General features: G+C 39.3%; 1 protein-coding gene across 7 annotated transcripts in view; it reads right to left on the bottom strand.

The window, feature by feature from the left end:
* bbc (choline/ethanolaminephosphotransferase 1 bbc) overlaps positions 1-27,882 on the bottom strand; it is a 101,583-nt gene that overhangs the window by 8,289 nt on the left and 65,412 nt on the right. Inside the window, exons 3-7 of one of the 7 annotated variants that reach the window (XM_065227417.1) lie at positions 27,603-27,737; positions 26,925-27,059; positions 17,990-18,148; positions 17,759-17,923; positions 2,864-2,990 (exon numbers count right to left, since the gene is read on the bottom strand). In XM_065227417.1, the coding sequence (XP_065083489.1) occupies positions 2,864-2,990; positions 17,759-17,923; positions 17,990-18,148; positions 26,925-27,059; positions 27,603-27,737 (721 nt within the window). The remainder of the gene's footprint in view (positions 1-2,863; positions 2,991-17,758; positions 17,924-17,989; positions 18,149-26,924; positions 27,060-27,602; positions 27,738-27,882) is intronic. The other 6 variants (XM_065227428.1, XM_065227377.1, XM_065227400.1 and 3 more) reach the window with 6 other exon arrangements.

Raw genomic sequence — 27,882 nt, 5'->3', positions numbered from 1 at the left:
TCAAAAGATCAAGCTAACAAAACTCACCAGCTGCAAATCTTGCCAAACTATGATTGTTGCTTTACACCCGAACACAATCGAAACTTCCATAATGTCTGCCATCAGTGAAGATAAAAAAGATAGCATTATTATACCTTCTCTCTCCCTAAGAAAAACGAGGTGCAAAGGAATCATTTTTGCGTTGATTCAACTCTCAGCTTCAACTTTACACGTTGTGAATAGTCTCGCAATATCAAAGGAGCATCTAAATGTGATATTGAGAGCGTATGATCAATTTGATAATGATTATGCCATCATTGCCTGTGAGTTTTCTAAATTTTTAGGGAGCTCTCTAAGCATCTCACATAGATTCTTTAAATTTCTCAGTGTTACTTGGAGCTACTCAGGAGTTCCTTAAACTCCTTTAAACTTTCAAGAGGCCCTATGAGCTTTAAACTTTCTGGAATATTTCTGAATTTCCTTGTTCTTTCCAGAATATCTCTGAACTTCTCATAAGTTTTCTGAACATTGTATAAGTTCAGAATTTGTTTCCAATCGTTTACTTATTTTAGCTCAAATGTCTTAAACAAAAATCAACGAAGCCGAGTAGCAACGAATAATTTTACATGAAAGATAAAAAATATTCATCCCTGCTCTTCTAATTCTTCCTGGGTGGAAGCTTGCCGTTTTCTACTGAATTTGGTGTGAAATTTTTAGAGGTTCTCTTAACTTCTCAGACCATTTGGAGCTAAAAGGAGCATTGAGAAATGCATTTGGTATCGAAGTTCAGTGACCATAGCTTGTCTCAACAGTTAGCTTGACAATCGAAACGAGTGCTCAGGTCTTTCTTTTTCAGCAATTCTTGTTATACATTTCCTAACATTACGTTCAGAGTTTCCTAGACAAACCAAGCCCAAAATTCGCAAACAAAATCCGCATCCCCATCAAACTTGAAATGACCCTAGATTTTCGATTGCGATCCTGTAAAATAGTGTGACTAAAAGGCTCGACCCGAACTTTCCAACATCTTAACTCGAAATTCAACTAATTCTGCCCTAGAATATAGACCCAATTGGGCCCCTAGAAAGCAGTTACATCTCAAACAGAGAGTCTTAAAATTTACCAACCATTAAGTTCCACGCCCACCTACACGAGAGAACAACAAAACCGCAAATAAAACGCCCAATTTCATCCTCGATGAGCATCACTCTATTTTCACCGAAATAGTTTATAACATACTGCAACAGCAAATCTACTTCATTGGAACTGCTGGCCCTCCCCCCTATCACCGCCGCACCGAGTTCAGTTTCCTTTCCTTGTTTTCAACAGCAGCCTGATCCTAAATTCCGAAAACTCAAAAACCGGTAACTTAACAACCCTAAAATGCCATACGCCGGGAAATTGAGCAAAGATCCCTTCTGCAACGGTTCGTGTTTTGTTGCGCTAATTGAATGACTTTCCCAAATCGTTTGCCTGCCTATTTTCCGAGAGTAATGAATGTATTTCTTCAATGATCGTTCTTGATAAATAAAACTTTATCAAACGCCATCCTTTTCCCTTGACTTGTTTGTATTTTTTTGGTCAAGTTTTCTAACGTACTATAAAAGTGTGGTCTGAATTCGCCATGTCGCTGGGAGAAAGCTCGATTTTCAAGGCAAATGATAAATTAAGAAAATTGGTAATTAAATAGTGTAATGAATCGACTGAAGAAAGAAATCTACCATGTATGTGCCTTGCGTTGAACATTGGAGTTTATGCAATAAGAATAGAACTGTACATATGATGAAGTAAGTTTCTCAAAACTCAAGAAAGCACGAGTCCCTGTTTGCATCCACAGTTTTTTTTTGTCCCTAAAAAGCACGCTCTAAAGCTGATTTAAGGCTACCGCGGTTCACAACTAGTATTTTCCCCCCGGGGCCCCCTTTTTGCGACTGTCTTAAGTTGAACGGAAAGTTTGGTAAGCGCGCAGGACATTGAATTAGATACACAAACATACACAGAGCATCGTTTGAGATCGAAGAAATGCACATTTGACAATCGACAATTGACAGATTAAGTTCACAAGATACGGGGGATAGTTTAGTTTTGGAATCTCACATCGATGTTTCTATAGTACGAGAATATAGCGTAATAGTATTAGTCACGGGATTAGGCATAGATGTTTATCGCGCATACAACACTGCAGTAGCAACGTTACAGCGTTTCGTTTCGTTCCGGTGTACAGCATCTGGAGAGGCTCTACTAGCAAATTAACGAACTCGTAACATCTTTCTCTCAGCTCTCGTAAAATTAGGTAAAGCTCCTGAAAACTGTCCTACTCTAAAACGCTTCTTCCTCGACTTCATAGTCTTCTTACAAGACTTTTTGGCTACTCGGAGAGATATGGTTTTGGTGGGTTGGGACAATACTGTCAACACTCACACACGCTCTCACATCAATTTAGGGATTTCGACTTTCCCTCCTACTTCATGATTTGAATATTCAAAATTCTAAGCTATTCTAGAAATTACGACGTTTTACTTCACTCAAATTCCAAGATAATTTCCTAATAATTTAAATACATGTTCTGACTTTCAGTTCTCCTGAATCCTAGCTGTTTAGATACAAACAAACAAAAGACCTGCCTTCATCTCTTTCACTGGTTAACTTCTTCAAAAAACCACCATCGATCCTGCTCCAAACCACAGGACGATTGGTAACGACAACCCGCTAAAGCAATAATCAATTATTTCGATCATATAAAAAAAAATATAATAGCTTTAATAAACAATTCAAACTCGTTATTGATGCGAGTTATGCTTTCTACTGCTAGCGCGCGTCTGATGCTTTCGATTTGCCTGCTGTTGCTGCTGTGGCTGTTGGGTGGCATTGCTATTATGCGTACCGTTTCTACCTTCGTGATGGTGATGGTGGTGCGGGGGATTCGTACCTTGTGATGTCATGAGCGGCTTCGGCGGGTATGGGATGCGGAACAGCTCGATCCGCAGGTAGGCGCAGATCTCCAGACACACCTGGTGGAAAGGGGAGAAGAATTATTATTATGTGCAAATAGTTAAAGCTCCTAAATAACAGTGGCGCGTGGTCCTTAAATCCTATCAATCGTTTCTGAGAGGACCCTGCGACAATATTCCCGGCTCAAAAAGAAATCTTAAACTTATAGCATGAGGCGTTCAACAATGGGTATCGTATCTACCTCCTTTCGCAAGATGTGTAGATAGGAAGTGTGCTCACCGATGCCCAGTGAGACCTGTTACGAGACATGGGTTGCTTGTAAAGTTTCAAAATCAAAGATCAAACTAAAACACTGAATATCAACAATTGCAATCAGTGCCGATTTCAAGGATATACCACAGACAAACTGACATAACACTGGCAATTTGTTCATCGAACACGCATTTAACGGTCAATTTAAATGTTTTTAGTTGGTAGTATCGCCACCTGTGGCGCACATAGACAATAACCCTTGCATTTGACGTTTACACACAACCTCCATCTGTTCAGCGTACTACCCGGTGATGCGGTAGTGTTTTTTTAATAATTACTTTATTTGTACAGGCTCAATTGAATAAACTTTACAGAGCCGAGCTATCATTTCCGTTATACATTATTACTGTCTTATATTTAAAGTTAAAGGAACTGGACCGAGTACTCGCGGTTGTCTCGAGGTTAGTGGATATTTACAATTTTTTTGCGGTAGTGTTTTAACGGTAGTGTTTTTTTTTTTTTTTTTTATATTTCTAATGGTTTACGATTTAAACGACTTGTTGGCCATTTTATTCAACTGCATGCTTAATAGTACTTGTACAATTTTTAATAATAACTTCTGTTCAGGCTTTGTTCACACAAATCTGGAGAATTTATTCAACCACAACATTGAACTACTGGTGTTGTATAAGTTATGTCGAAAAGCTTTTATTCGACTTCCTTAAAACAGTGATGCTCTGTATACGCTTGATTTTCATGTGAAGACATTATTATACATTTATTAAACCTATTATTCAACTGTGGGAAAATTAACCCGAAAATAAGAGGGACGGGGACAGGGAAAGGGTGTGTTTCTTAAGTGTATTGTATTTCATTATTTCTGACGTGGCTCGCACCACACGGATATTAGAAAATTTATTAAATACTTATACATGTCGTTGTATGGGATTCGAACCTTCCGATCACCAGCCGCTTGCCTTGTGATCTGAGCTATCCTAGAATTCATCATATAGGCAACTCAATAATCAATAAAAGCTTGCATGAAAGTAAATACCTATCAGGAATGAATTGGGAAGACATTTAACACTTTTACAGCTTTTAATAAGTAAATTGATGAGATCAGAGCAAACAGTTGAATAAATGTGCATCTATCGATCTCAATAAGCTTTTTCAGCACATAATTCGACAATTCTTTTTATTCAGCATGTATTCAATATATATGCTTATTTGTGACTCTGAATTGTTTGTTGGGTGGTATAAGAGCTATTTTGCTGAGTGTATGCACCTTTATACAGCAATATTGTAAAGTAATGCAATGAAATCTAATAATGGAGCTAGAAAACATTTACAAGACGTTTAATAAAGCATTTTATTAAATCAATTGAAAACAGTCGAATTAAAGCGACAATGTATGTGCAAATTACACTTATTCAGTTTGTTATTAGATAAAACTTCTGGTTCTGAATAAGGAAGGCAGTCAACGTTTATAAAGCTTTTAATAAGGAAATTAATCATATCAGAGCAAACGGCGGAATAAATGCGCATCTATCGATCTCAATGAGCTTTTTCAGCACATAATTCGACATCCTGTTTTATTCAGCATTGTACACTGTTATACAGCATTTATTCAATGTGTATGCTTATTTGTGACTTTGAATTGTTTGTTGGGAAGTAACTTGGGGTGGCCCCTAAAATTTAAATTTTTCAAAAGTAACTTTTTATACACTCTTTTGTCTTAAATATTTTTTTTTTTACTTTAACTTTTTATGTTTGTATTACTTCTACGTGAAGTTAACGATTTTACATAGTTGAAGATGCTAGTTTCAAATAACATTTTTATACGATAGAAGGGCTGGTAGCAATCACTGCTGTCAAAAATAGTGATTTTAGTGACCATGTTGAAGAAATAAGTGACCAAATAGTGACTTATAGTTGTAAAAATAGTGACTAAAAAGTTACCTAAGAGAAGAAAAGTAGTTGTTCTGATGGCACACCAAATAAATGTTCGATGTTTTAGATTTATTCAATAAATATCTCACTTATGTACGATATGAACCTTTTAAGCGAAAGATTCAATAGAAAGCTTATGACCAAACCCACGTTATTAGTCAGGGTGTCTAATAACTGAAAACACCTGGAAAACCGGGAATCCTCAGAAAACTTTATTTTTTCTTAAAATACTTGTAGGGTTCAAATAATTTAATAATTTTATTACTAAGGATATTTTAAAGAAAATAATTAATTTTAAAATAGAAGCATTTCATTTTTCTCGTTATTTTCATTCACACTTTTAACATTAAAGATATAGTGGATTAATCTTCAGTAACGAATAAATTTAAAAAAAAAATCGAGACTTGAAATGTTGTTTTTTTTGTTTTTGAACATGCATATTTCCTAGAAATTTTAAATTTGAACTAGTTCTGGACTTAAAAGCGATAATACTTCAAGAAATTTTCAAGAATCTGAAGTCAAATTCCATGCACAGTTTTAAAAGCTCGTGGAATTTTATTAAAATTTCTTAGGACCTCATTTTGAAGAATTTCTGGGAAAAAAATCTTCCAGAAAAAAACATCAAATGCAGTCTGCTTTCAAGGTAGTTCTGAGGAATTTAAGATTTCTCGTAAAGCCTGATAGTTTTGCGTAGAATTTGAAGAAACCCTGAATTGAATTGAAAGCAAATTTTAATGAAAACTCTTTGAGGAGCAAGAGCAACTCCTTCAGAGGAAAATTCCAAGGGTCTTCTAAGGATAATTTCTTAAAGAATGTGGGAGAAAACGAATCCGGGACATAAGTCCTTGGAATCTTTTTGAAAATACTAAAAGAAGTATTACAATTAAATCTGAGAATAACTCCAGAACATGTTCAAAGGAATTCAGGAGAATTCAGGAGAGTTTGCCAAACAAATTATGAGAAGAAATCTAAAGAATTTGTGAGGAGAAATGCCAATGAATTCATAGGAGACTTTCAATGTGAGTAGAATTCAAAAGGAAGGAGTGAGATTCAAAAAGAAATCTGAAATGAAGTCAATGAATATTCGGAGAATCTTTCCAAAGGGTTTCTTATTGTGGTGAATTTCAAGATATTTCCGAGGAAAACTAAAACAAAATTGAAATCGAAGCTTCATCGAAATGGACTATTCTGAGGTCTTCAGAACTACTTCTAAACTAGAACTAGTTCTAAAATGTGTTATTATTGAATTTCCTCAAAGTTCTCTAGACTGCCATGAATTTATCAGTATTTTTTAAGAACCCGCATCTTGACTGAAATTAAATTATCTGCCTTGAAGTTTCGACAATTTTCCTTACGTATTATATTAATTATAAACGCTCACTAATTTTCCCTGAACTTATTTATGCTTTCCTGAAGTTCTCTAAATTTGTATGATAATCCTTCAAATTTGTTTAAGTTAATGGGATTATTCTGAAGCTATCTGATCGTCCTCGAAGTACTCGTAACTTCGCTGAATATCATGAAACCATCTAAAAAAATATCTAAATGTTTTAGAAGTTCTCTGAATTTCTTTAAACCTTGCTAAAAGTTCTCGCATTTTTTTAATTAATGGAACTTTGTTGATGTTCCCTAATCAACTAAGCTAAATTTTCGCATTTTTTCAAGTTCTTGAAAGCTCCATGATATAACACCCTTAAAATACTCTCACGTTTCCCGGATGTTCGTATAATTTTTATCACGTTCCTGAAATTCTCTCGGAGCTTTGCTGAAGTTTCCGGGGAAACTTCGTTAAGGTTTCTACAATTCATAGAAATTATTTGAACTGCCCTTTGATTCTCTAATCTGTCTTGATGTTCCCGAAGCTTCCCTAAAGCTCTAAATTATATTGAGGATTTCAGTTCTGCTCGGAAATAAATGGAATTCCCGTAAACACCTTTGAATTTCCCTGAAATTCTCTGGGCTTCTGTGAAGTTCCTGAAATATTTCTGAAGTTTTCATAATTTCTCTGAAGGCCTCTGTACATCCCTGAATCGGAACATCTTAAGGGTTCTCGATTTTTTTTTCAGCACATTATGGAACTATCCTGATTTTTTTCTTCTAAATTTACGATTATAGATTTTTAAACTGCTTCAAAAGTCTGGACTAAAGCTACGGAAACTGCTCTTAAGATCTGAAATTCCCCAAAGATCTCTAGATCTAGCTTTTCTGAGGTACTTAAAACTTCTTAAAAATTTACACAATACCCCTCATGTTTTCTATATTTCTCAAGTTCGCTTGACACCTGTGAAGTTCTCTGAAATTCTAGGAACTTCATAAAAGTTCCTGGAAATTTTAGGATGCTAAAAGAACCGCTTTGAGGTTGTTAAAGTTTCCAGTAAGTTCCCATATTTTCAGCGTATTAACTTCCCTTATGTTCCCGCAGTTTGTTTATGGAGCTTCACTGAAATTCTTAGCATTTCTTTTCATTACTCAAAACTTCTCAAAAGCTCGTACCATTGTTGTGAAGTTAATGGGACTGCATTGAAGATCTTTAATCTTTCATAAAATTAATTACGAACTTGAAATAAATCATTTATTTTTTTCCTTGATTCTGGTGCTTTGAAAATTTTCAATATCTTGAACGTGTACATGGAATGCGAAACTTCAAGATATTGAATAATTTTAGAAAGTGACTCGCTACCAGCCCTGCGATAGATGCGGAGATGAAAGTATAGAATTGATAGTTCCGTTAGAGTACGGCAGTGTGAAAATTGTATATAGAGAGTAGAAAACGAGCAATGACAACTTTGAGGAAGGTACGAATCGGGCTGATCATCTCTCTTTAACAAACTCCGCAGTCGGTTGTTTTGGAAAAATGTGCGTCATAACAACTACACACAGCTTACGAGAAATCAGAGTATAAAAAGTAACGATTGAAAACTCGATTATTTTTTTTGGGTTCATCCTATGTTGCTTATAAGCCAGTATAAATCTTAAACTATTGGAGATAGAAAATTGATTCTTTCGGCAAAGTTGTTTCAATTAACTTGTTCTACAACTACAACAACTCATCAACCGTAAGGACCACCCTAATGTCTTGAACATCTAAAGATTGGCTACAATAAATTAAAAAAAAAACTTTCCCAAAGGCACTATTCACCTAAAAGAAATGGTTTAGGCACACACAAGTTATTCTACATAAATACGGCATGGATACAAAATGCTAAGTGAAATTAAATGGAAAATCATAACCTTATGGTCAATTACTCACATTTGAGCTAAAATTCGGCCATTTCGAATTTCGCAAAACAAAACTTCAAAACAGCGTATTCGAAATTTTTCAACAAATCATAACTTGAAAACTTTACTGCCAATCGAAACAACATCTGAAACAAAGTTAGTAGGAACAATATTGCCTTTTTAGGAAAAATATAAATGGCAAAAAAAAAATCAAATAATTTTGGGAGCAAGTAAACTTTTCGATACAAGATGGGAATTTAGCCAAAACAAAAATCCTAATGCTTTTGTTTTAAGTTGTAAATGTTTGATGCTGTCTAATAATTTTTATTCTCGTTTATAAAGCTGCTTCTTTTGGCTGTTATAGGAATTAGATGGTCTTCAAATTAATGGATATTCCAAAACTAACTTTAATGAACCGATCTGCTTTGGGTTTGCGAAATTGCTGAGTTACTGTCCAATATGTTTATTATTTTTTGTTCTCGGTTGATTTTATTATTCAGACAAGCACTCGACCTGACACCCGACGACCCCACGATGGAAAATGAACAGGTGGGCAGGAACTCACAGTCTCCCAGTGTTGGTGAGTTCTTTGCCGTTAATGTTCACGAAAAGTTCACTATTTTGCTATACAGAAATTCAAAACAAAAATTTTATCTGCGGATTTGAACAGTTTTTGACCTGTTTCATACTACCGGAAGGTGTATGCTGGTCACAAATGCCGTGCCAAACTGATTTCCTACTCAATTAATCAATCTTTGATGTGAAATTCGCTAATAAACACGAGGCGCATTTCGTATAGCAAACATGCCATAACAAAATGGACATGGTTCATTTAAGTAAACAAACTAACACTTCTTCCGACTGTTACACCTATGTATTAGCCGTCTCGCGACGACCCCATGCCCAAGGACGATTATAATGTTTAAGCTATTGTTTTCTCAAGCCATATGGTTCATCAGAGACGGAAGGCTCACTAATCCACAACGCCCGCCCATGACGGCACACTGCCACGACATGAGCTAGAGATGCCGGCTATAAACCTTTGAACGTTTCAAATGATTTGATTGGCGGTGCCGGTGGTGTAGTGGTAAGCGTGATTGCCTCTCACCCCAGCAGGCCTGGGTTCAATCCCAGTCGGCGCCGCCGGGATGTTCTGAGGCATAACATCTCTGATCACGCCTTCCTTCGGACCGCCGTTGGTCCCCGGTTCATGAGCTGATGGGTTGATGGGTCGATAGGTAGTGTCCAGGTGTGGGAGCTACCTTCCTGACGTCGGTAGCATTGGTGCTCAGCACGGAAAACAAGATCGACGGAAAACAAATCAAGGAAAAAAAATGATTTGACGAAGCGATTCTCGGCCGTGACCGAAATCACGAAGGTTAGGCACAATAAACTTCGTGTGCCCGTCTCTAACCTGAAGCAAGCTAATGAGATTGCTGTCTCCCAGCTCTTTACGCTCGAGTATAGAGTTTACATCCCAGCTCGTGATGTGGAGATCGAAAGTGTGGTTGCTGAAGCGAGTCTGACCTCCGAAATCTTGGAGTAGCAGGCGTTGGCCGTTTCAAGAACCTTTTGCTTCCGCCGGTGAAGATACTGGATGTTCAAAAACTGTGCTCACTATCTATCAGCGAGGGTGAAAAGAGTTTTACCCCCACAGACTCGTTTCGTGTGACCTTTTCTGGTTCAGTCCTTCCTCACTACATTGAGCTGGGAAAACTTCGACTACCTGTGCGTTTGTTCGTTTCCCGGGTCATGAACTGCCAAAACTGTAAGCAGTTGGGACATACGGCCTCCCACTGTGGCAACAAAGCACGCAGTTCCAAATGCGGGGAGAAGCATGAGGATGGCGCCTGTGCAGCTACTGCACCAAAATGCGTGTACTGCAAAGGAACTCCTTTTCATGGTCTCTCGTCGTGTCCGGTGTACAAACAACGCGGGAGAAACTACAACGCTCACTTAAGGAACGTTCCAGGCAGTCTTTTGCAGAAATGCTGAAGACAGCCATGCCATCGACCAACCACAAAAATCCCTTTTCTCTTTTGTCAGATGACGAAACTGACTCTGACTTGGCTGAGGAGGAAACTTCTTTCAGTTTTTCTGCACGGAAACGAAAACGCATCCGTTCACGGAAAGTTGCAAATCAAGAACCCCAAATCAGCTTGCCCCAATCAAGGAGTGGTGGCAAGAAGGAGGCTTCTACTCCTCCTGGATTCCGCAGATCTGACTATAAAGGGCGAACACGAAATTATTGCGACACATTCAACAGGGCATAACTTTTTTACCATTGGGTAAAAATCAACCAAATTTTGCACACTTTCTCATTGATGTGTATTGTGTACATGCTGTCAAACTCGAAGTCGTGTTTCTCGATTCAACGAAAATGGAGGTGAACCAACGCGAGTTGAGAGAACAAATTCTTTCCAAACACCTGGAATTTCCTGACCTGTCGCACCGGCAGTTGGGAAAAATGTTGAACATTCACCATTCAACCGTCTCCAGAGTGTTGAAGCGGTTCCAGGAGCGGTTGACGTTGGACCACGGCAAAGGAGCTGGAAGAAAACCGGGACCGGAGAACAAAAAGACGGAGGGAAAGGTGAAGCGGATGATTAAAGCAAATCCCAACGTCTCAAGCCGTGATTTGGCTAAAAAGATCGGCATGTCGCAGAGCTACGTCCAGAATGCAAATAAGAGAGCTGGACTACATACATACAAGGTACAGAACTTCCCAAACCGCGATGAGCGGCAACAATCGACGGCTAAAACTCGGGCACGGAAGCTCTACGAGAAGATGCTGACAAAATATGGCTGCTGTGTGATGGACGACGAAACGTATATAAAAGCCGATTTTAAGCAAATTCCGGGGTTGGAGTTTTTCACCGGCAAGAGCAAGTTCGATGTGGACGACAAATTTAAGAAGAAGAAAATGTCGAAGTTCGCCTCCAAATATCTCATTTGGCAGGCCATCTGCTCTTACGGACTGAGGAGTGAGCCTTTCGTGACAAAGGGCACAGTAAATGGCGAGATCTACAAATCTGAGTGCCTCGAGAAGCGCCTTTTGCCATTCTTGCAGCAGCACGACGAAGCTCCGCTATTTTGCCACTATTCTAAAAGTGTCCTGAAGTGGTATGAGGCCAATTCTGTCCATTTTGTTCCAAAGGACATGAATCCGCCAAACTGTCCGGAGCTGCGCCCGGTGGAGCAGTACTGGGCAATAATGAAGCGGGAACTTCGGAAGAGCAAGAAGACAGTCAAAGACGAGAAGGACATGTTGAGAAAATGGAAAAAAAAACTGAGAAACTGGTACCGGATGACACTGTAAAGACTTTGATGGAGGGCATCAAGCGAAAATGCGTTCAATTTTACACTCAAGGCTCCATCGATTAACTTTTCTTTTGATTTTTGAAGTAGATATATGTATAAAATTACCCTAAAATTTTGGTTTGATTCTAAACATTATAAGAAAATGGGCATGACATTTTCGGTGTCGCAATAATTTCGTGTTCGCCCTTTACCCAGGATTTTCCACCTCTCCCGGGGACATCCAAAACTGGGCTGTTCTAATTTGATAACATTGTGGACGATATCCTCAAGTACCTCGATATTTCTGATCCTATGAAAAGCAGAGATGAACTAGCCTTAGGCTAAAAATCTCTTAAATAAAGCCCAAAAAAAAAAAAAACCTATGAAAAGCATTGTTCTGACAATACTTCCTACTGTGAAGATACTCTTGAAGCAATTGACAGTGAAATGGCCCCTCCTTGCAGCAATCATTTCCTTAGATGGATAATTTTCCAAACGAGGTCGGGTATTTGATCGCTGTTGTACAGTGGAATTATCGAAGTCTCATTCCTAAATTAGGTTCTTTTAAGTTTTTAGTTCACAATAATCATTGTGATGCATTTGTTCTTTGTGAAACTTTGATTTTAACATTATTCGACTGGATCGTGAGGATTCGCGTGGAGGAGGGGTTCTTCCAGGTATTGAAGTTGTCGCATGTCAGGCTATTATTAAAGGTAAGAGACTTTGTATTGCCGCTGTTTATATTCCTCCTAGAGCCGTTGTTAATCGGAAACAACTTTCAGATATATGTTCGGTACTTCCTGCTCCACGGAGATTTTAATATCCACGGTACAGGCTGGGGGGGAACTGTATGATGACAACCGTTCTACTTTGATATATGACCTCTGCGACAGCTTCAATATGACAATTCTTAACAATGAAGAAGTAACACGTTTGGCTGGCCCATCCTCGAATGGAAGTAGATTAGACCTCACCCTTTGCTCTAATTCATTATCCTTGGATTGCACGTGGAATGTGATCCAAGATCCCCACGGTAGTGATCACTTGCCGATCAAAGTTTCAGTAGCTAGTGGGTTCAATCCGTCGGAACCCGTTAACGTCGCGTACGATCTTACCCCTAATATCGATTGGGCGAAGTATAAAACTGTGATAGATGAAGCACTAACTTCCACCGTTGGAGGAATATAACTTCCTCTCCAATTTGATCTTGGACAGCGCGCTTCAAGCTCAAACTCGGCCGGTTCCAGGAACCTCCTTCCCCTTGGTGGAACGAGCAATGCTCTGAGGTTTATCGTAAAAAGTCCGACGCGTTTAAGCTTTTCCGGAAACGTGGAACACCCGTACTCGGTTCTTGAACGCGAGCTCAAGAGCCTCATTAAAGCCAAGAAACGCGGATACTGGCGGCAATTCGTGGACGGATTATCGCGCGAAACGTCGATGAATATGCTTTGGAACGCGGCGCGAAGAATGCGTAACCGGTCTTCAAACAACGAGAGCGAGGAGTACTTGGATCGTTGGATTCTCAAGCTCACGCGAAAAGTGTGTCCTGATTCCGTGGCGGCACGGTCGGCTGATACGATCAAGTTCAACTTGTTGAAGAACCTTCCAGACGTCGCTAAGAGGCGCATGTTGAACTTGTTTGGTCAGCTCCTGGATCTCAATATTGTTCCGGATGATTGAAGGCGGGTGAGAGTTATATTTAGCCATAAGCCTGGCAAGCCCGCGTCAGATTACAACTCGCACCGACCCGCGATGTTATCGTGCATTCGAATTTTTTTGGAGAAGATGATCCTTTTTCTAATGGATAAATGGGTTGAGACAAACCACCTACTCTCAGATACTCAGTTTGGTTTCCGTAGGGCAATGGAACGAATGACTGTCTCGCGTTGCTTTCCACAGAACTTCAGCTGACTTTTGCTAAAAAAAAGAGCAAATGCTTTCTGTGTTCTTGGATATCAAGGGGCCTTTTGATTCAGTATCGGTTGAAGTCCTTTCAGACAAACTCCACGCATGTGGCCTTTCTCCATCAATTAATAACTTTTTGTACAATTTGCTGTCAGAGAAACATATGAACTTTTCTCATGGAAACTCTACAGCTTCTCGATTTAGTTACATGGGTCTCCCCCAGGGCTCATGTTTAAGCCCCCTTTTGTATAATTTCTACGTCAGAGAAATTGATAATTGTCTTCGTGACAACTGCACGCTGAGACAACTTGCAGATGACGGCCGACTTGCAAGGATCCTTACAGGATACCTTAGACAATTTGTCTACTTGGGCTATTCAGCTAGGTAGAAAACTGAGTTGGTCGGTTTTACTAGGAAGCAAAGCCCAGCACAACCAAAGCTTCAACTTTTGGGTAAACCGATGACTCATTCTATGTCCTTCAAATATCTTGGGGTTTGGGTCGATTCTAAATTGAGTATCTGAAGCGGAAATGCCAACAAAGGATCAATTTTCTCCGTACAATTACCGGAACGTTGTGGGGAGCCCATCCGCAAGATCTTCTAACGTTATATCGGACAACGATTTTATCGGTTTTAGAGTACGGTAGTACGCACATCATCAAACTGGAACGGATCCAGTATCGCTGTCTTCGTATCGCATTAGGATGCATGCACTCGACTCATACAATGAGTCTCGAAGTGGCATGTTGCCACTCTCTGATCGGGTTTCGGAATTGTCCCTCAGGCTCCTCACCCGTTGTGAAATTATGAACCCACTGGTGATTGCAAACTTTGAGGAGCTTCTTGAGCTAAACCTTCAAACTCGTTTTATGTCATTGTACTACGTGTACATAACACAGGATGTCAGCCCTTCGCAGCATAATCCCTATCGTGTTTGCTTCTCCGACTTCGGTAATTCTGTTCATTTTGATTTATCCTTGACGCAAGAGATTCGCGGTATCCCAGAGCCTCACCGTTCCATGATTGCTCCGTCAAGTTTCGCTGCAAACTTTGGCTAAGTTGATTCCGCAAGATCGTTCTTCACAGATGGATCACTAATAGAGGCGTTCGCTGGTTTTGGTATGTATAATGAATTTTATAGCACCTCTCGAATGCTTCATGCTCCTTGTTCGGTATATGTTGCTGAGCTGGCGGCAATACATTATACGATAGAAACTATCGACGTACTTGCCCCAGATCATTATTTTATTTTTACGGATAGTCTCAGTTCTGTCGAGGCTATTCGCTCCATGAGGCCGGTAAAGCACTCCTCGTATTTTCTCATGAAAATACGAGAGATTCTAAGTGCTTTATCTTTAAGATCTTTTGTCACCACCTTTGCATGGGTCCCATCTCATTGCTCGATTCCGGGCAATGAGAAGGCGGACTCGCTTGCAAAGGTGGGCGCTATGGAAGGCGATATTTACGATCGACAAATCGCCTACAACGAATTTTTCTTCATTTATCGTCAACAGTCGCTTGCCTGCTGGCAAAAATAAATGGAGTGAAGGGAGTTTGGGACGAAGGCTATATTCGATCATCTCTATGGTGTCGAAGATTCCTTGGTTCAAAGGGTTGGAGGTGAGTCGAGACTTCGTTCGCCTATTCGTTAAACTTTTACTTGTTCCGTGTTGGGCTGGGGGACAGCAATCTCTGTGAATGTGGACAAGGTTACCAGGATGCAGATCACATTATTTGCTACTGTGCTGAGCATCGTGGAGTCAGATCTGAGCTATATGATTCCCTTCGAGCTCGAGGTAGACAACCTAATGTTCCAGTTCGGGATGTTTTGGCTGGACGCGAGGTGGAGTTTATGAAGCTCATATATGTTTTCTTGAAGAATATTAACCTTAGATTGTAAATTTGATTAACCTTGTGTTTAGTTTGTATTTTGGTTATGTGTGTGTGTGTGTGTGTGTGTGTGTGTGTGTGTGTGTGTGTGTGTTTTTTTAATATTTTTTGTAATAATGGTATAATTACACTGCTGATATCAAGTTGAAAAGGAATAAGTTCATGCTAGGCATAATGAAATATTTGTATCGTAAATCATATTTCAAACCTCCTTCTCCCTCTCCCCATCCATGAAACGGTAAATCTCCACTAACCTCGAGACGACCGCGAGTACTCGGTTTAATTTCTTTAACTTTAGATTTTAACTTTAGATGTAAGATATTAATAATGTATAACACAAATGATAATTTGGCTCTGTAAAGTTTATTCGATTGAGCCTGTACAAATAAATTAATTCACAAAAAAAAAATATAAAAAAAAAAAACAAAAGATAAACGTACATGCATTTCAAAAGTTTAACGAAAGCAAAAAAACTCAAGATAGAACATTAAAACACACCCATTTTGTAAGTAAGATTTAGTGATGAAATGTTCTGACCTATATTTTCAAACTTTACACAGAGATGAACCAGCCGACGCACACTGGGGCAGATCAGTGATTTTCTCGGAAAAAATTAATAACTTTTGAACAAAGCATCCAATCAGAATACTGTCTTCGGTAAAGTTGTTTGTATTAGTTAAGCGCTTCTTTTGAATAAATTAATTAGTTCGCAACTTGGTCGTAGAGATGGCGCGCGAATCTAACTTTTGAATAAAGCATCCTAGACGTATGGTGTTTTCAACAAAGTTTTTTATCTATTAAAATGAAGGAAAGTTGCACAAGACATAAAACTTCCATAACCTTTAGTTTCGGAGATAAAGGGTGTATTGAAAAATATGATGCCAAAATTCTTATTTGTAATTTTTTTTGTATATTTTCATATGTTTGCTCTGGTTTCGGCATTTATTCCAACGAAAACAAACTAGGTGCAAATTTTCATTGCACTATTTGTGGAATTTATAGTGGTTTTAGTGAAATATTCTCGAAAAACATGATATTTTGCCTCTATTTTAGGTGGGTGGGATTCTCGTAGGGGCAGCTAAGGGCAACTGGACTTTGTCTCTTTTGCTAGCTCATGTCATTGTCTAACATATACCAGAAAACTGAAGACATGATATTCGATGTTTTTTTTTTTATTTCACTTTATATATACCGATAAAAACATCCTTTACATTGAAATAAACGGTTTCACATAATGAAAATCATTATATAAATTTTTGACATGTCACCATTTTTTAATGCTGTGCTGAATTTTGAGATTGTTTACTTATTATGAGCTGCCAGCAAACCAGGGGCCTGGCTGGCGGCCATGTTTTTGATGCTATCATCTGCTTTTGACTCTGGCAAAAGTTGTATATGTGACATCATCGTACAAGCTGTGTGCTGCCGTGCCAACGTGATCGTGTACAACGTACAATTATCGATTACTTTTTCGAAGAGACGTATCAGCAGTGTGCGACGGCTGAAAGTCTCTTTAATAAAGAAAGATAATATTAAACTTTACTAAAAAAAAAAACAAACAAAAAACTGTGTTTTCATTTTTCAATTCTCTTTGTTGCGTAATGCAAAACTTTACTCCTCCCTCCACTGTGTAACAAGCAGTTATTAAAGTAAACAGCGAAGGGATTTAAACTACATTCGTATGATTAGTTTGTATTGCTCTTCCAGAGATGTATTTCCGTTTTACGGATTAGTTCTAAGAAAAAGAATCGCCAGCAAAAATAATTCAAGTATGTCAATGTACATACACTACGGTTTTTTCAATAGGTAGGGGAAGGAGAGGCATAGTGAGCACCCCGCACTTTGGCTCTGGATCTCCAGCTGCATGAAATAAATCAACTGGTAGTAGGTTTAACATCATTATGATATTGATCCTACGACCAATAAATTTGTTCCGAACGGCTGGAAGTCCAAGCTGGTGCACGGGATGCTCACTATGCCCCTCTTACCCCTATTCAGGTTAAATTTGAATGACTTGTTTTGTTCTAAATTCATTTTATGTTAGTATCAGCTATTCTGAGACACCCTGACTTTTGTAAAGATTTATAATGACAGATCGAAAGTGTTTCCAAAGTAACCAACCTAATGTAAATTCGTCTATTTACAATGTAAGATGTTGGCAACTTTTACCAACTTCTAAAATTATATTTTCGGGCATCATAATTTTTGAGCTGACAATTTTCAACCACAAATTTTGTTTCTGGTCCCTAAACCAACCCAATGTCATGTTTCGAACTCAAAAAAGGTATAACCTACACAAAATTGAACTCACCTGACCACAGTACCGCACCAGATCCACTGAACACCACAACATCGCGAACCAGAGCACATAGTACTCCGGCAGAAAACTATTAAAGTACTGATTCAGGAACAGACACAGAGGTCCAATCAGACCCCAATCCAGGTATTCCATTTCACTTTTGGTCATATGGGCAACCTAAAAAACAGAACATCGATTGAAACACTTTCCGAAAGACTGGGTTGCACGCTAACTGACACTTACCACTAACCGGTTGGTAACCTTGGCGGTGATCATCCCGAATGCCATGATGTACAGCGCGGGGTAGTTTTCGTAGATGTGGTCGGTGGATTTTTGCGAGATGACGTACGCTGGCACCACGACGAACAGGAACGGTATGATGGGCGACAGGACGCTGGTTCCCTGAGCATTGAGTCCGGGAGGCATTGGAGACGCGACAGGGGAAGAAGAAAACATTTTAATAAAAATTGGCCATTTCCCTACTCGGTACGAGCGGATATGAATGGCAAATGTGAGAATGTTTGAAAATTAATGCTTCCCAGTTTTCTAGCAACTGCTACGTTTAGTTTAATTGGTTCGCAAAGCATCGATTTTCAAACACGTGTGAGAAACAATGAACATGAAACAATGTGGATTGAGGTGAGGATTAAAAGTGCGAAAGGAAGGGGGACAGGACAATCCGTGGGGAGACATGGAATGTGCTGTTATTAAAGAGGTTATGTTTTTTGAGTGAGTTTTTTTTTAGGTGAGTTTGGTGAAAGAAAAGCGGTTTATTGTTATGGCCGTCGACAGTGTTGTTGGTGAATGAATTTGTCGGTGTGTGGAACATGAATAATTTTGTGTCTTATCCATTGTTTTTCATTGTTCGAGCTTTTACCACTACCTTTGCCAGCGTTTTAAAGAAAGACACAACAAACGCACACACAAACACAAACACAACGAACGACAAAATGCGGAACTTCTAGGTTAGTACTTAGGGTTAACGAGTATACCAATCACAACTTGGGGCTAGGCGAATACAAACTATGCAATGATGCTTATGTAATTATGTTATATTGTGTATAAATGCTACAATTCTAATGTTGGTGTAGTGATGTATGGCTTCAGGAGTTGAAACATACTCTAAAATGTCCAATTTGAGATTCCCCAAAAATCCGTAATAGGTTTTTTGAATATAATCTGAAAATCACGTTGAAGATTCTGGAAATTTCGTAAATAGTCTTAACTACCATTTTGAGTTCCGAAGAATCTTGTCCAAAATTCCAGGAATCCAAGTAAATTGGATTGGATCTGTTGTGTATCGATTACGGCATAAATGTGATACGAACCTAGGTTCTACCGAACAAAACTGCTTTGTTTACCATGATCGGTTCTCCAAAAACTATGAAAAAACAGCTCATGTTCAACGAAGGAAAAATATCCATCAAATGATAACTTTCCCTTCTTCTGATCATGAGCTGTTCTTTTCCGCATTTATGCCAAACAGAGTTACAGCTACAGATTTCGCCGTTAAATTCATAAAGAGACCAACTTTCTATATCGAAGCATTTCGAAGTAAACGAAAAAAAAAAAATTAAAACATGTTATTTTTCAAATTCTCCTGTTTTTTTTTTGTCGATAGGTGATTCTTATGTAAAAAAAACTCCGCTGAACATTTGACGTCATCAGATTTTATAAAAAGTCTGGGCATTTTGAGATATTTGCATTTAAAGTTTTCAAATGCTAAAATCGCAAAGTTGGCAACACTGGAGAAAAAATCTGATCATACCATTTGAATGTACGTCCAAATTCTTACTAAAACGGTACCCATTGCCGTCTGTATCTTTAATGGTTGCAGAGATGTATAACATTGCAAACTGGTGTTAATAAGAAATCGGCAAACAAAAACTACAAGGGACAGCCCTATGGGGTTGTACGTTATGGTAACGTAGGACTACGTGGTCTTATATAATAAATGTTATTTGTCAACTGCAGCAGGAGCTTGTGTTTTGTGTAGGAATATGCATTTGAGCGGGGTTCTCTCTGTTTCTACTCTTTAGTATGACGCGCTTGACATAGATGGCCTACAGCGACTCACGAAGAGCTACTGATTCCGATCAGTAGCTGTGCGGCTTCTTCCTCCTTCTATGGATGCTCATGTTGGCTGCAGCTTGTTGCTTGCAGGCAGCCTTTCGTTGTGTACTGCAGAACACCACCACTCACCACGCGGTGATTGAATAAACAACGTTTGGTGAGACCGGATGGAATTCCACTTTGAAATCTGTGTAAGGGAAATCACTTTTCGCAGGCAATCGGTGATAATTTAACTATCATAGTAACAGTTGCACATTCGTGCAATTTTCAATAGTGACATTTTGAAAAAAAAAATGATAGTCTTAAATTCAACAGATACGTAGAAATATTTTTAACCGATTGGTGATAAAATTATTGAAATTGGTCCAGGGGCAGCTGAGTTATTAACGTTCCAAATCTTTCATAGTTTTGTTACATGTTCCATTTTCGGTTTTCACAAAGTGCACCCCCATAGAGAAATCACAGACGTAGTCTACGTCAAAAAGGGGGTAGGCCAATTGCTTAAGTCTTTGATTTTTTCAATATTGGTCCATAATAAGTTATTGCACCAAGTTTGGTTCAAATCGGAGAAGGTCGATGTAATTTTGCAAATTTACTCTGTCACTTGAGATGAAATGACCCATATATGATATCAAACATCTCTATTCTAAACATAAACTGTTTGGAGTCTATCCGGATACTACCCAAGCAACACATACACTGATAGGCAAAATAAAGTGCCCACTTCAAAAATCGATATGTTTTCGATAAGTTTCCATCGGAAAACCCCTCGATTGTTTATGTTTTGATATGTTGACATGTTTTGAAGCAAACGGCTCGACCTGGTGCATTTGTTCAGTGATCGAATTTGGTTCAGTTGAAAACAAAAATGGAGAACGCATTGATTTCGAAAGCAATTCCGAAAATTGGTGGTTCGTGATGTCCAAAACGGTGAATCGCACCGGGCTGTCGCTAGGATGTACAGCAGCAGCTAGGCAGCGGTTGGGAAAATTCTTCTGAAACTAAAAACGTTCGGATCAGTGGCGGATCGCCCTGGTAGAGACAGGAAGCGCAAAACTTATGCGAGAACGGACACCAAGATGCGCGAAGTCAAGAAGAACCCGAAGGTAACTGTCCGCGAGATCCAGGAAACTCTTCAGCTATCAGTTTCCGATCGAACTGTTCGTCGCCGGCTCGTAGCACAGGGGTTGAATAGCAAAGTTGCCCGGAAGCGCCCATTTACTATATCAGCAAGGCAAACAAAACCAAACGCTAAGGAGCATGCTGATAGGCCCCTTGAGCTCTGGAAAACGGTTCTCTGGACGGACGAATCAAAATTCGAGCTTTTTAACCGGAAGCGGTGGGTTTGTTGACGGTGCAGCTCGAGTGAGGAGCTTCAGGAGCGCCACATCCAAGGCACGGTGAAACATGGAGGAGGAAATGTGTTAGTCTGGGGGTGTTCTTCGTGGGGTGAGGTTTTGCTGATCCAGACGGGACTTGAAGTTCGTATTTCAGCAGGGCAACGACCCGAAGCATACTGCCAAGAAGACCAAGTCTTTCTTCACGGAAACAAATCCGATTCCATTTTCATGAATAAAAAATCATGAAATGAAAAAACTTGCCATCCCATGAAATTGTAACAATGATTCATGATTTCGTTATGGATATTCATGATTTCATAATGCAGTGGAATCAAGACCGCTACAAGCGTTACACGTACTTGGCAAACCGTGTTCATAAACCACACTACATATTTATCTATTATACGCCTTTTGTATTCCATCTTATACAAGTACTGATAGTCTAGTGGTCAAAGTATGGGTTTAATGATCTCAAGGTTCTTGGTTCGAATTAGAGATGGGCGATACGTTGCCGAGCTGTTCTATAGACCCGATTCTCTAAAGTGACCTGATGACCCGCAGTTTATTTTTTAGGAACCGCAGCTCATCAGCTCACTGATATCACAAGTCTAAACCATTCAATCCATCACTCATAGCGGAACTTTTCAAAAAGGACCGCGTAAACCAAGAAGCATGCACAATACAACATGTGCCTACTGATCGACAGCACCAACGGTAAAAGCAAACTTCCAACCGGCTCTTTGGGAGAGAGTGACATATGTACATGTGCTACACGATGTTAATTTTCTACTGGTATTATCCAATTTATGTATGTACCCGGCTCTTGTTGCTGATATTATTCCTCCAATATATGTGCTCTCACCTCTCCTCCCATCATTCTCTGGGGAAGCGGAAGATCGGCACAAAAGCAAATAACCGCTCTCCAGCTTATCAGCTCAGCTCCGGATCCGAATCATCGACTTGAATGATTCACTGGGAGCTGTTTAGGATGACAACTCTCGGATCCGTCCAGCTCTTCGGATTTTTCTCTCTCTCTCGATTCTTCACTATTCAGCTCCAGATCCGGTTCTGAGCTGATGATCTGGAGCTGAAGCCGAGAATAGTGAGAGAAATTTTGCTGGAGCATTTACAACAGAAATCAAATCTGTGTGTATGTTTACGCGATGCTGATCAAGTAGTTAGTAAGAAAAGTAGATCCATGTTGAAAGATACGGATTTATTGGTTTAGACTACACACTAAGATTATTTTACCGAAATCTGTGAAATTTTACCGAAATCTCAACAGCTCAACGTTCGGTAAACAGTTCGGTGATTTTTCACAGATTTTCTGTGATTTTTCACGGAATTCGTTGAAAAATTACAGGATAACTGTGAAAAATCACCGAACTGTTTACCGAACGTTCAGTTGTTGAGATTTCGGTAAAATTTCACAGATTTCGGTAAAATAATCTTAGTGTGTACTTTTACGATTGTATGCAGCTTTAAGCACTAGAACCACTAATTAATTTGCCGGTTTTGAATTTGTGTCATAATTTCTATAATTTTAATGTGAGCTGAAGAGAGTTCAAAAGAATCGGCTCCCTTTAGTGAGCTGGATAGGTTTGATCCACTCGGCCAGATGAGCTGTTTTGCCCACCTCTAGTTCGAATCCAGTCTGATGCTTCATTTTATTCTTTTTACATACTGCGTTACGCAAAAGTTGCTCATGATATCATGAATATTATTCATGGTGTATTTTCATAACATGAAAATACGCTGTGTTCATGAAATCATGAGTCATTTTTCTCATTTCGGAGATCAGATTTTTTCCAAAAAGTCCGGACCTCAACCCCATTGAGAATTTGTGGGCGATTCTCGATGCCAGGGTTGACAAAACTGGTGTTACCGATAAAAATAACTATTTTGAAGCCCTGGAGCGCGTCTGGGAAGAGCTAGATCCACAGCACCTAAAGAACCTGGTGGAGAGCATGCCAAAGTGCCTGCATCAGGTCCTGAAGGCCAAAGGAGGACATTTTTAAATTATTAAAATGCTTTTCTTGTACTTCAATTTATCTTTTCTGGAGCCCAAATTAAGTGGGCACATTTTTTGCCACTGTTTTTTTTCCATAAAAAATGACTTTTCTTCTTCTAAAATTTTTCTTTTAGTATTGCATGAGTGAAACTTTAAAAGAATATAAAAAATAAGATATCGAAAACAATGTAGTGTGTTTACTTTAATTTGAACCAAATAAATGAGAGAAAAACAAAAAAATATGCGGTTTGCGCTTTATTTTGCCTATCAGTGTATGTTCTATAACAGTTTATACAACCTTTGTTTGACTAGTTTTGGTTGTATAGCAGTTTACTTAACATAATTCTATGAATTTGTATTACTTAGGTATCCGGATAGAAAGTTTAAGCTATCCGATTAATTTTAACTTGGGTATTATTCGGATAGAACAAAATGTGGATAGGTATAGACTCTGTTTATTTATATCCACTGGATATGTCATTCCGGATAATTATATTATCCATGTTTATCCGGATAATTTTGAAGCCTGGGAGAGTCGTTTTTGGTCCAGACTCTACCCATTTGGATTGATTGTATCTACTAAAACTGACCATAGTTGATTCGAAAAATAACATCACGAAAACGAGCTTTTCTCGTGGAAACTCAACAACTTCACGAATTAGTTACATGGGTCTCCCCCAGGGCTCATGTTTAAGCCCTCTTCTTTATAATTTTTATGTAAAAGACGTTGACGATTGTCTTGATGAATATTGCTCGCTAAGGTAGCTTGCAGATGACGGCGTTGTGTCCGTTATAGGGCCAAGTGCACCGGACCTGCAAGGACCATTGCAAGATACCTTGGACAATTTGTCTACTTGGGCTTTGAAGCTGGGTATTGAATTCTCTCCGGAGAAAACTGAGTTGGTTGTATTTTTTCTAGGAAGCATCATCCTGCACAGTTACAGCTTCAGCTAATGGGTAAAACAATCACTCAAAGTATTTATTTTAAGTAATTAGGTGTCTGGTTCGATTCCAAATGCACATGGGGAAAACATATTGCGTATCTGAAACAAAAATGCCAGCAAAGGATTGATTTTCTTCGTACAATTACCGTAACTTGGTGGGGAGCCCACCCGGAAGATCTGATCAGGTTGTACCGAACAAGTACAACCATCCTTTCGGTTTTAGAGTACGACAGCTTTTGCTTCCAATCCGCAGCAAAAACACACATCCTTAAGCTGCATCGGCTCCAACACCGTTGCCTTCGTATTGCGCTAGGCTGTATGCACTCGACGCATACGATGAGCCTCGAAGTACTCGCGGGTGTTCTCCCACTGACAGATCGTTTCGCGGAATTGTCCTTCCGGTTTCTTATCCGTTGTGAAGTAATGAACCCATTGGTAATAGAAAATTTTGAGAAGCTACTCGACAGAAATCCTCAAACAAGATTCATGAGTTTGTACTATGAGTACATGACGCTGGAGGTTGGTCCTTCTTCATTAATCTCCAATCGTGATTGCTTCCAAGCCTTCTATAGTTCCTCTGTAAATTTTGATCTGACCATGATGCAAGAAATCCATGGAATACCAGATCACCATCGGCCGATGGTTGTTCCATCAATTTTTGCAATCAAGTACCACCATGTAAGTAACGATAAAAGATTTTTCTAAGATGGGTCAACCATACATGCTTCCACTGGATTTGGTGTATTTAATCAATTTCATAGCGCCTCCTATAAACTGCAGAAACCATGCTCCGTATACGTTGCGGAACTTGCAGCTATATTTTACGCAGTAGAGCGAATTGCCTCACTACCTTCTGACCATTATTTCATTTTTACGGATAGTCTTAGCTCATTGGAGGTGATGATGAAGCACTCCTCGTATTTCCTGCCTGAAATACGATCTAAACTGAGTGCTTTATCTAACTGCTCCTATACTATCACCTTAGCTTGGATCCCATCTCATTGCTCAATTCCGGGTAATGAGAAAGCGGACTCGTTGGCTAAGGTGGGCGCTATGGAAGGCGATATTTTTGTGCGACAAATCGCCTTCAACGAATTTTTCTCCATTGCTCGTCAGCAGGTCCTCATCCAGTACATTCTATTCTCCCACAGGTGTCTAACAAACCATGGTTCAAAGGGTTGGACATGAGCCGCGACTTTACACGCGTTATGTCAAGGCTTATGTCCAATCACTGTTCGTTAGACTCACACTTCTATCGAATTGGGCTCTCATGCAACAAATTATGTGCGTGTGGCAATGGTTATCACGATATCATATTGTTTGGTCATGTACCCTAAACCGTGTTGCCAGATCTGAGTTATCCACATCCCTCAGGACCCAAGGAAAAAACCCGCGATACCCGTTAGAGATGTCTTGGCGAGCCGAGATCTCGACTGTTTGAATTTAATTTATGTGTTTTTAAAACGGATAAATTTGAGGATTTAGTAGTTAGTGTCATCTTGTGTTCTCCCAAGTTGTTAGCTGCCCATCGGTGTACCCCCATGTTTGTCTTTTTCATCGAGATAGCCGCGAGTAATCGGCCCCTGCTTTACAAACGTTAGTTTTAAGTAATTTTGTGATCTAAACAATGAATATCGGCTCCGCAAAGCTACAACAAATGAGCCTGGAAAAATAGAAGCATTATATAAAAAAATCACGAAAAAAATGATGACTTCGAAATACATTTACTAAACCCTAACTTGAGGTTAATTATGTTTGCTGTTCATCCAGCAGCACTGTTGAAATCAATGAAACAAGATTATTGGTGGATTATTGAAATTGGGTTCTACCTACAATAACAGTTTTCAATTGAACATGTTTTCTTGCTATTTTGAAAAGAATCAGCCTTAATTGCAGCTCCCATAACAGTTGAATTTCGAATAACAGTTGTTGCAAATGTTCGCTCGTTTCCCACAGATTGTTGACAAAATCTCAGCGGGCATTCCTTTCCCATCAGCCGATATGATCGTCAAGTTCATATCAATTTAGCACCTCGCAATCAAATATGTGCCCATTATATTTAGACTGGCCGGCAGTGCATGCTATGGATGTGTCGTACGCGTCCTGTACATTCTCCACGCCAAGAGAGATAGCGAGCAAATGAATATAATTCAATCATGGACAGAGAGCGTCAATTAAATTTTATTTGAAAGCAACCATTACCCCTTAAAAAAAAATCGGAGCCATTGGCACAATATTCCAAGCGTGAATTTTCAACTGGCCGTATCTGCTTTTGTAGACAAAGATGCAAACGTCAATCTGTCGAGACGCTTAGCTCGCCCACGCAAACCAACACCACCATAATGTTGGGGAAACTTGGTGGTGTTAGTTTGCGTGGGCGAGCTAAAGGGTTTCGAAAAATTGACAGTTGAATCTTTGTTTACAAAATCAGATAGAGCTATTTAAAAATTCACTCTTGATTCGATCGGTTTTGCACTATGAATGTATTTCTATTGCAATAAATGACAGTGTGACAAATGAACGGTTGATGATACTGATGTGGTTATAGCGATACTCTTACTGCCTAGACATCACGCGCACAACACAACGACTTGTTGTTAGCATAACACTCTGCCTACACCGTTAGAACAAACAAACAAACACAGCAAAACAAACAAACACAACAAAACAAACAAACAAACACACACAGGGCAAGACCCACGTGGCTACTCAGTCTATACAACGGTATTATAATTCATGCTCTGTATATATTCTAAATGTATTTTTTTTTTCGAGATGAGAGGCCACGGGGGGTCCCCACAGGTCCTTACGGCAACGGTTGATCCATTCTTGCCGACGCCCCCCGTGAAGATCACGGACGCGTTCTCATACGCTAACAGCCCAAACACAAACACGGCAAAGTAAAGTGGTACTATCTTAATGTCGACGCCACCCAGTATCGGAAGCTGTATAGAGTTTGTATTTTGTATTTTTTTTATTCGTTTTCGGTGATGATGGTTGATAGTTGTAGAAGTAGCGGTAGTAGTAGTAGTAGTAGCAGCGATGGTAGTAGTAGTTGGTGTTGTTATAGATGATACCATGTTAGGAGAGGTTGAGAATAAAAATAACTCATTAAAATCATAGAAAACGGTTGGTTAAATAAAATCGATCTTTAATTAACTCAAAGTGGTTGATTAATCCCCAATTATAGACGAAGTCCCATGCGAAGGTACGTTTTCCAGACGTGACGGTTACTCAAATGGAAAATCACGCCCTGCTAGCGAAATTATCGGCAGCAGTAGGCTTGCATTACAAAGGGTTAAAAGTGTCCCACATTTTAAGCGACAGTTCGTTCTACATTTGGAGGTGATTAATAATCTTACGTTACGTGTTAAGTACATATTGATCCCCGAAAAGTGGCAGTGGAGGGTAAACAACAAATAATAATCGAAACAAATGTAAACACAAGGATTAAACCATAGTATAATAATCAATGGTGAGGTTCTTACAGCAACGGTTGAGCCATTTTTACCGACGCCACCGTCGTGGAACATTTTACAGAAGGTGATAAACACTTGCAGATAACCGAGGGTGAAGATCCCACAGACCGCAAACACGTTCCACGTCCTGGCAATTATCGGGATCTGTCATTGTCGGCATATCCAGTCCACAGTCAGTCACCGGATTCGAGTGTGTCACCACAACACCACGCAGGAGGTTATGTATTCGTGTGAATGGATTAGCAAGTACGCACATACACACACACATACATGGATATGGGAGTGAACC

This window comes from Ochlerotatus camptorhynchus, unplaced genomic scaffold (genome assembly GCF_037179485.1).
Source record: "Ochlerotatus camptorhynchus isolate MF236.1 unplaced genomic scaffold, CSIRO-AGI_Acam_v1.1 ptg000022l, whole genome shotgun sequence".
In the NCBI taxonomy this organism is placed as follows: Eukaryota; Metazoa; Arthropoda; class Insecta; order Diptera; family Culicidae; genus Ochlerotatus; species Ochlerotatus camptorhynchus.
This window is presented reverse-complemented; position numbering and strand designations above follow the sequence as displayed.